At 43.6% G+C, this 10,095-nt stretch overlaps 1 protein-coding gene across 1 annotated transcript in view; it reads right to left on the reverse strand.

Annotated features, from left to right (window-relative positions):
• Positions 1 to 1,453: 1,453 nt before the first annotated feature.
• The window catches only part of LOC108024344 (protein timeless homolog), a 72,628-nt gene continuing 63,986 nt past the window's right edge, over positions 1,454 to 10,095 (reverse strand). The window contains exons 12-18 of the mRNA XM_017094249.2: positions 8,912 to 8,992; positions 8,741 to 8,789; positions 7,844 to 7,985; positions 5,140 to 5,345; positions 4,768 to 4,856; positions 4,226 to 4,429; positions 1,454 to 2,981 (exon numbers count right to left, since the gene is read on the reverse strand). Coding sequence (XP_016949738.1) covers positions 1,534 to 2,981; positions 4,226 to 4,429; positions 4,768 to 4,856; positions 5,140 to 5,345; positions 7,844 to 7,985; positions 8,741 to 8,789; positions 8,912 to 8,992 — 2,219 coding nt within the window. The 3' untranslated portion in view covers positions 1,454 to 1,533. The remainder of the gene's footprint in view (positions 2,982 to 4,225; positions 4,430 to 4,767; positions 4,857 to 5,139; positions 5,346 to 7,843; positions 7,986 to 8,740; positions 8,790 to 8,911; positions 8,993 to 10,095) is intronic.

Genomic DNA, 10,095 nt, shown 5'->3' on the forward strand with positions numbered 1-10,095 from the left:
CGCTCGCAATTTATGCACTTAATTTCATTAATCCGTCCAGTGCCGCATCACGCATACGCCCCACTGCAAGCGGGCTGCGGAAGCAGCACAGACAGTTGGCTCTGATTATTGATTATTGAATTGAATTGAATTTGCTTTTAAAATGGCTTCCCAATCAAACCGCATTCTCATCTGTGGCCGAGTAATTCCCAATAAAAGTGTCACAAAATAAAAGTCCCCCTCTCTCCGGCTGCGAAACGCACCACAAATTCGTTAGACGTGCAGCCCCAAAAATCCAATAAAAACACAATGTGACCGAGGCCATTGGCCACCGACTCGCATTTTGCTCTCAGAAGCTGCTACAATGCAATGCATTTAAGTGCGATTATTTCTTCCGACAATGTGGACTGTGTGTGAATTGCAACTGCCGTCGCACAATGCTCAACTGGAGCATTTGCATAGGGAGTCGAATGCCTCGCAAGTACACCTGAAGGAAGATCCCATAACCTAGGTAGCATTATGCATAAAAGTATTTTCCAAAATCTCTATTTTTTGTACACATTAAATATGATATTTAAGACCAAGATTAAAAGCATTATAACTTACCCTCTATAAGCAGGTTAATAAAAGGCTTTTAAATTGTTTATCCCTGCGGAGACAGCTAGATTTTCCCAAGTGCATGCCTTTTGACCCTCGATTCCGAACTGAGCCTGGGTCTTGAACCATCTCGCCCTGGCCAGAAATTAACAAAATGCATTGCACGAAGCGAGGCAATGCTCACCCCAGCCGGAGCATTCGACCAACAAAAGCCACCAAATTAGCAGAGGCACACAAAAGGCTCTGGAGGTGGAGCTGTATGTGCTGTTCACAATGGACCAGCACGAAATGCCATCAAGTAACTGGGGGAATGGCAGAGGTAATAGAACCGGCCAAGAGGGGCGTGTCAGTGCGGGGAGGGTGGAGTAGAGTCTAGGCCATGTTTGCTACCAGACAGCTACAAGGGAGTTGGTTGACTTTTGTTACCCATGTGGGGGAAGCATAGTTGTTTATAAATGAAACATAAATGTTTCTTTGTTATCGAAAGTCCATACACAAAATGCATTAAAATTTATATTCAAAATCGTAGTTATGGAAAAACAAAAATGTTTCTTTGTTATTTAAAGTTCCAATATAAAATGTATTAAAATGTATAATAAAAGTTGAAAATATGGATAGCACATATTCCTTTTTCTAAATTAAACCATCTCTAAATAAAACTCTAAATAAAACCATAAATCCCTAAAAACCCTGACTTATTTCACACATCATAAACTTATACACCCAAGTATCCATTAAACTAAATATCCTTTCGCAATCAAATATAATCGAAAAACACGTTATACCCCACGTAATACCCTGCTCTGCTGGAATGCGTAATGCCATGAAAGCAGCACTCATTCTTGACGAACATGACAAAAGAACAAACAACAGCAAATATGCAAATTAAAAGTTACATTTATTCGAATCTCCATTCCGGTGAGCTATAAAATCAAAGGCAGAACGAGAGGGAGTGCATTAAAAATCATCCTCATCATCGTCATCGATGATGGCCAACCGACGCCGCTTGGCCGGCTCGCCATCGACTTTGGCTGGCTTTTTGCGAGCCAGAAAGCTGGCCCCATCATCGCTGTCGTCCTCGTCGGCATTGAGATTGGAATTGCCATCCTCATCCTCCCGATCGTCATCGCTGCGCGGGCGTTTGTTTGTCTTGTCGGCAGGCAAGGCGCCACCATCATCATCATCATCTGAGTCAATTACATTAACGCGACGTGCACGCTGCAGGGACTTATTGGTATTGTTCTCTTTGTCCTCATTGGCACCGGCATCCTCATCCTCCTGCTCCCGTTCCCGCTCCTCATCCTCCAGCTCGAGCAGACGGGCACGGTAGTCCTCCGAGTTGAAGTTAAATGCATCATCGTCCGCCTCTTGAGCGGCCTTTGTTGACTCATTTAGAGCCATATCGCTCAGTTTGATTTTAGTGGCCCGCTTGGCTCTCAATTGGTCAAATAAATCATCCGTGTTGGGTTTCTCCGGCTCTGTTTCGTCGGCCCCTTTGTCACCAGAGTCCTTTGACTCCTTGGCTTTGTCTTTAGCCTTTCGCTTGGCCTTCTTCTCGCTGGCCTTGGGTTTGTCCTTGGCTTTTGGCGGGGCACGCTGCTCGGTTTCGTCATCGCTTTGGTTGAACATGAGGCTTTCAAGTTTGCGCTGCTGCTCAGCGGCTATGTTCTGCTGCCGCTGCCGGCTGTGCTTGTCGAGGAAGTCCTCCTCTTCTTCACTTTCCTCATTAGCCTCCGCCTCATCATCCTCCTCCTCGTCATCATCGTCGGCAGCCTCGTCTTCGGGCTCCAAATCCACATCTTCTCCTAGCAATATCTTTGAACGTACTCGCAAATCCGCCGTATTCAAGTAGGTGGGAATACGCCAGTAGGTTTCCATGCCCGCAATCGGCGGCTGCATCCCCAGGGCGACCAATACCTTCTGAAAATCGCCATCCTCCATGGCATCCTTTTGATCCGCCATCAAGGGCAGCAGTGGGACGCCGTCTTCATCTTCCGCCGCTTCCTCTGTTTCCTCGCTGGCATCCTGCAGGCATTCCTGTAGCCACTCGATGGCCGATTGGAACTTGTCGGCATTAACTTGGGCGATTAGAGCTTTGACTGTGCCCACATCTAAGGGTGTCCGAACCACCTGACGCTTCGGGGCTTTTTTGGGTTTTGATTTGGGTTTGGCTGTGGGCTTCCTATATCCCTCCCCCTCGAACATGGGCTCCTCGGCAAAGTCGTACTCATCGCCCTCGCCTCCAATTTCGGCCAACTGTTTGTTGGCCTTGCTCTTGCCACGACCTTTTTTGGGGGGAAGAATCTCAGACTTGTCCGCTATCAGGTGAATCTGCAGCATCCGCTTGATGATCTGCGGCTTGGAGCGCCGTTCCGCAAACTCACGGACGATTCGCTCGAGGCAATCTGAAATAAATTCAAATGTTATAAGATATGGTTAACATATTTATTTACTCAAAACCAAATAAATTATTACCTAGCTTCATAGCTTCCTTAGTTATCTGATCAGTTTTGACAAAGATATACCAAAAGAAGTTAAAGAAAAATATAGATTTTTAGCCAAAAAACAAAATTATTTATTTTGCACACAAAAATAAACAAACAAACAAAAAAAGTATATGTCCAAAGATGGAATGCCATACCTTGTTGAACTCGTGATAAAATTTCCAATCATTTGGCATTCAAACCTAGAAAATTTTATTTTTGACCGATTTTCGAAAAAAAAGACGATGCTACCCCTTGTAAAAAAAGTGAAAATTTACGAAAATGTTAAGTTTTTTGAATCAGATAAAAAATGAATGCAATCGAAAATCTAGCTTGTTAGCTGTCTAAAAGAATGCTCCTTGTAGGTTTCGGGCCATGTTTGACCAAGTTATAGCCAAACAGGTCAACGAAAAATATCGACTTTCCGCAAAAAAGAAAGTTTCTAATTTTCCACCCAAAAATAATCACTGTTTTTGGCGAAACAAAAAAAGTAATGGTCCAAAAATGGAATGCCATACCTTGTTGAACTCGTAATAAAATTTCCAATCAATTGGCATTCACACCTAAAAAATTTTATTTTTGACCAATTTTCGAAAAAAAGACGATGCTACCCCTTGCAAAAAAAGTGAAAATTTGCCAAAATTTTAAGTTTTTTGAATCAGGCAAAAAATGACTGCAATCGATTATCTAGGTTGTTAGCTGTCCAAAACAGTGCTTCTTTTACCTTTCGGACCATTTTTGACAAAGTTATACCAAAAAAAGCGAAAGAAAAATATCGGTTTTTCGAAAAAGCTAAGGTTTTTACTTTTCACCAAAAAATAATAAGTATTTTTGGCGAAAAAAAAAATTTTTGGTCCAAAGATGCCCTACCTTGTTGAACTCGTTAAAAAAAATTTCCAATCATTTGGCATTCAAACCTAAAAAATTATATTTTTGACCAATTTTCGCAAAAAAAGATTCGGTTTTTCGCACGAAAAAATCTTAATTTTCTACCTAACAACAATCAGTATTTTTATCGATTAATAAATTATAATCAAAAATAAAGCCAAGTGGCTTCCTTAATTATTAGCCCGATTCCTAATCGACTTGGATTTGGTCTTATGTCCTTGTTGGGCCTGCCAATATCTATCCTCTCCTCTGAGTACTCAAACTGATTGTCCACTTACCCGGTTCAATGCGATGCTGATCGTATAAGCTCCTTAGCTCCTCATCCTCCTCTGGCTGCCAATGGTTTTTGCCGCCCTGGGCCGCCTTGGTCGAACGTTTGGTGGGTGCCTTGAACATCAGGCCCAATTCCTTCAGCTTCTTCAGGACAGTGCGACGGTTGCGCGTCTTGTCGGCCAAATTTTCCAGAATCCAATCAATCACATCTGAAAGAACAGACACAATTGGGTAGTTGTTTTCCATCTATCCCCGGCCATTCTCTGCCTGCTGCAACTGGAGTGGCTCGAGTGCCCCAGCTCTGATTGCTTCTATTCATTTACTCCGAATCGAGTTTTAATTTACACTCCAAGAGGATAGCCAAAAAGAATGCAAAGCCAGTAAACTCCATTACAATTGAGCCTATATGAGGTCTAGAGGTCTTACTGGATTTTAAAAGTAACTTTCGCTGGTTAAATTAAATTATAATTAGAGAAAGCCAAAACTGGGAAGTGGATAGGATTTTAATTGCTTTGCATCCCTGGACCTCTAGACCAGTGGTATTTACCCTTATCGGTTTCAGGATTGCGCTGGTTCTCCTCGAAGAGGAAGCGCAGCTCCGACTCCTGCTCCTCGCTCCAGGCTCCTTTGGTGCCCCTGCAAGAAAAGTCAATGCAATAGATATAAAGTCAGGACATTTAAGCGGTCTATCTGCCCGTGGTTTTGACTTCGCCTGCAGAGGATCTGACCCATTGACTACTGGTGCTGGGGAAGTGCAAATACAATGGAGTCTCCGCTCTGGCCGCTGGCCATCATTTATCATGTGCCAACTAAACGACAGACGATGAAGCCCCGGCTCAGTCAATCATGCGGCCATTGTGATGAGGAGAAGGCCAATCCCCCGGATGAGGAGACAATGCCCAAAGTAACCCGTACTCACGCTTCGTAGGCGTCACAATAGCCCGACTCCAGCTCATTTGCCTTTCTGATGCCTTTGTAAAATAATAACTCTGCATAGATTTTGGGATTAGTCGGGGCCACCTCGACAAATTTGCGCACCACAAAGATGGCCAGGCGACGCAGCTCCTCCTGATGGACGTCACGTTCCACGCTGAGGACTTGTTGAAAGATGCGAAACAGCTTGGCCTGACGGAAAGAGGGCGGGGAAAACGCTGGTTAGGTTGTGCTTGAAATTCAAATGAAAAGTTTCTGGAAAGACAGCCCAGCCACAGCAGCCACTGCCACCTCGTCCCTCCTCTCTGGAATCCAGATCCTCTGCGGTTGCCGCCTGCGGTTGTCTCTCTGCTGAGCAAGATATCATTTGCAGTTGGCAAAAACTTTATAAATGCCACCCAAACCCCGACAACTAACCCTAAAAACCCCTCTATTCTCATCCCCCGAGCAGCCAACCGAAAGCCCCTGTATCGTTGTCGACTGTCGTCGTCCGTATTTGGAATTTAATTTATCCTATGATTGCGCAGACCCATTAGTGGTTTTGACTTTGCATATGATGCTACTTTTGTTTTGCTTGTGGCCAGACTGGCAAGCAGCAGTCTGCTCCTTTTGATGGCCACATGGACATGGATAGCTGCAGCCGCTCACTGGCGAAAAAACCCCATTAAGTAAAATAGTAAAAAAAAAGAAAAAATTACTGATATTAATTAAGTCTTACATTCAAAGAAAAGGAATACAAATTCATTTAAGGCATTCGGACATTTAAAAATATTTTGGTACCTGTTCAAATATAATTTAACAGGTTTCAACATATTTTTTTGTTTAAAATTTAAATTTATTTGTTTAAAATTAAAAAAAAAATGTATAAGCCGAAGTTACTAATATTTATTGATTGTTAGAAAAAGATCAAAGTATCACACAGAATTTTGATTAGAAAAGGAAATAAGGAATAAACTCATTTTGACAAATAAAAGCTATATTTTACGTTTGGAAAGTCAGTTGGTTCCTTCTTTTACAAGTCTTTTCTCTGCAGAAACCTGTTTATTTTAAGAAGGATTTTGAAATTCTGGCAGCTTTATTGATTTTAGATAGATTTCTGCCTGTGCACGGTTCCTCATTCTCGTCATCGCCTTCGTCATTGTCGTCCTTTAATCGTCGCTTGTGCACAGCAGTCACTGAGCCGGCTTAGATGACGCTGATAGGGAACCAATGGCGCCCGAAGAGGGACGCGAGGTGGGCTGCGGGCCAGAAGATTGAAGACGGAGGACGGAGACACTCGACAGCGGCTCCGTCCCCCAAATGCGATGCCGTTTTTGGCCGCTCCAGTGATTAGCCATTCTCCATTTCGCCATTCCCCCGCGGACTCTGCAGTGGTTGCATGCCACTCTGCGGGCCGAAACCAAAACCCGATGGCTTTAAGCGCCGCTTTAAGCCGATGAAAACGGAAAAAGCCCGGTGGGTGGGAAGGCGAATGCCGCGCAGCCTGCTGCTGAATGTGATTTATGAACTCTGCCCGAAAAGAAAAGTTTAATTGCCAGCCGTGAAAAGCAGCATAAGCAGTTGAAAAGAAATCCGGAAAGAAGCGAACGCCATTTGTGGAAGGTACAAAATTAAATGCTCTATAGAGAATGATTTTAAAACGATTAAGCCGAAAGTATATTTTAATATTTAGCTACCTTTTTTTACTCACAAAAAAAAGGGACTAGAAATGCCAAATCAAATTACAATTTTAATGCAGCTAGGAAAACGGCGAGGTCACATTAAATTCAAGGTGAAAGCGTCAAATAAATCTGGCAAAAATCTTTAGGGCCCAACTTGAAGACAAGTTGCGTTAGACTCTTCCCCAGGGGCCGGGCCAACTCAAACTCAAACACAGACAGCTGAATATTTGAGTCGCTATAGAGCCCCACCGATGCTCTGGCTCAAGGCAGCGCGTGAAAGGCTTAAAAAGTTCAAATTCCAGCTGACAGCGGAGGGACCAAAAAGGGAACCCGCCGAGCCCTGGCCGAACCAGCTTAAAAAAATATATACCTATATACGTACGCACAGAGCAGTAAATATCGTTTGTGGCTTTGGACAAATAGAAAAAAGGTCCGCTTAATTTGTACAAATTACCATAAAAATGAAATGAAAGCAGCGACAGTGAAAGAAGGCGGGCAAAAAGAAAATGAGCGGCGGGTAGCTAAGCTGTGGCATTTGTTTTTTGCATTTGACTTTGATTTATGTACAGGACCTTTAAGTGGATTTTTAAAAGAGCCAACAAGGATTCAGCAATTGCATTTCACCAGTGTTGGTTAGGTTGTAGTTATATATCTAAGGGCGGATTTCTCAATCTCGGGTTAACTTTTGTCTCTGAGTCAATATCAAGTTGGTACTTATCTGAGAAAAACTTACATCACAATAAGATAACGCACAATTTAACTGCATGTTAGGCTTCTTTCACAAATTACTAACTATCACCTTAGCATGACATTGAGAAAACGCCTCAAAAGTTAACTTGCTTTATGGAAAACCCTAAGTTTTTATCAGAATGTTGTTAACATCGCATTGAGAAAACGAACAATTTAAATAAATGGGAACTTTATCTGTCACATAACTAACCAGAACCTTAACCTGCCGTTAAGGAAACCGCACAAAATACTTTTTTAAATTCAAAAACTTAAAGGTTACTTAGCTCTTATCTCACTCACCTGAAAAAGCATTCCCGCGCATTTGCAGCCGTAGGCGATGCGATGAAGAATAGTTACCGCCGCCTTCAAGGACCTGGTGGGTATGTCCGCCCAATCCGATAGCACTAATGTGCAGGCGCGAACAATTTTCGGATTCAGCAATCTGAGAGAAGGGGACAAGCAGGAACACAGTTGGGTATTATAAACCAAACTCCAATCAAATTATGCTAAATTTAACTAATTATGATTTAAGAGTTTATCCAAGCAGCAAGCACAGTCACCCCCAAAAAGACCATCGACCACGGCAACCGCAAATGTTCTACACTCGGCGCAAAAGTTTTAGAAACATTTGAGGCAGCGGCAGCAACAGCAACAACGTGAATGGCAGCGCAATTAAAATACAACGGGCAAACCAACTTGACGTCATTTTATTATAATTGTTGTGGCAGGGCGAGACCCGATGTTGCCGCTGTGCGGCTGATGTTGCTGCTGTGCGGGCGATGTTGCCGCCGTGCTGCTGCTCCTGCTGATGTTGCTGCCGTTCTAAGCTGCCCGCGGCATCTGTGTGCGCCGGTTGCCAGTTCGAGAGTTCGAGTTCGCGGCCATAAAACTTTTGGCACAAGTAATTTCTGACACTAATCCTTAATTAGTAGCCACGAGCACTGACTCTGGTCTGCCTTTCAATTAAAAACACAATTACAATTTTCAACACCACCGTCAGAGCACACAAAACCGCCGTTCAACCGAGCGGGCGACCATGATAACTTTTCAAATAGCAGCAGTAAAATTTAAGCGTCCCCATCTTCCCCATTTCCTGGGGTTATATTTCCCAAAAATGGCAAAGTGTCCACGCGGTTTGCCCTTGATTCGAAAACTTTATGGGCTTAAGCTTGGGATCCTTGGACTAGGCCTATTTACCTGCGAGCGAAATCATCAAACTTGAACGTTTTCTCGGTGAGTCCATTATCTGCCGTGAGGAGAAAGGGAAAGTGGGCGGTGGGAAAACAGGCAAATGCCATTTATTAGTGGAAATTTCCTCAAATTATTTTCATATTTATCACAGATTTATGCGATAAGTGGTGCTCTTACCCTGCTCCTCGAACTCCTCGTTATCCAAGTCATCGTCCTCGCCTTCGTCCTCGTTTTGAGTTTCCTTCTCCTCGGGTTCAACTGAAATTGAAAATATTTATTGAATATCTGGGATCTTATCAGAATGACTGTAATGGTGATTGCCTTTCGAAGGAAGTACTTAATCGCAGTCGGAGAAAAATAATAAAGTTAAAGCTGGTAGATCCAAAGGTCGAGTTTCGCAAGAATTATATTTAATTATACATACATCCAACAATTTTATGAACGGATAGATAACTATACTATAAACCATAACTCAAATCAACATTTATTGGAATGACTGTAAAAACATTAAATTTAAAGCAAACTAGCATCATTCCTGATTTAATCAATTATGCAGAGGGTGCACATAGAGATAGATGAGGGCTCTCCGGGGTGAGGCCACTGCCTTTGCAACGGCAACACAAATGGCCATTAACAATAATTATGACTGCTGCAATGCATAAACAAGTGTACTTGTGTCCCAACAACCGGGCTCAAACACACAGAGGGCTGTATAGAGGGCGGGAGAGGGTCCTGATAAAATGCAAAGCTAGTCGAAAGCACACTTCACAGGATCCCCTTTGGAAACAGTGCAATTGGAATGGAATACGCCGTATGAAAGGCCATTCGACCCTGGGCGAAATGCCCCAAAAAATGTCAGCCAAAGCCGAGAGCCGGACTTTGGGGCAGGTAACAACTTCATTTCGGAAGTGCAGTTACCGTTCCCGAGCCCCCTTTGGAACACCCTACACCCATGGAATGTGCTGCGTGTGCGTCGCTTTATTAACGTCTTGAATGGGGGCTCCACTGGCATGTCCTTGTTCCTGTTCCTGTCCCCGTCCCTGTCGTTGGCAGTGACGCTATGCTCCGTCATTAAAATACAATTTTCTGTGTCAGGTTCAAGCTGTAAGCCCAAAAACATGGCACACAGGCTGGAGAACGAGAGGGATTGGGCGGGAGAAATGCAACACGGACAGCACACGATATTAGTGCATGTCTTTTGGACTGCCTTTGTAGCTGCATTTGTTGGCCCGACACCCGACAGGACTGTGGATATAGCCCTATATAGCCGTCCTCTCCGGCACAACAACACCTTCCTGCTGCTGCTGATGCTGCTCCACCCGAAGGACTCCGGCTGCGACTGCACGGCCATTAAACATGAA

The sequence above is a fragment of the Drosophila biarmipes genome, chromosome 3R, assembly GCF_025231255.1.
Source record: "Drosophila biarmipes strain raj3 chromosome 3R, RU_DBia_V1.1, whole genome shotgun sequence".
NCBI lineage: Eukaryota > Metazoa > Arthropoda > Insecta > Diptera > Drosophilidae > Drosophila > Drosophila biarmipes.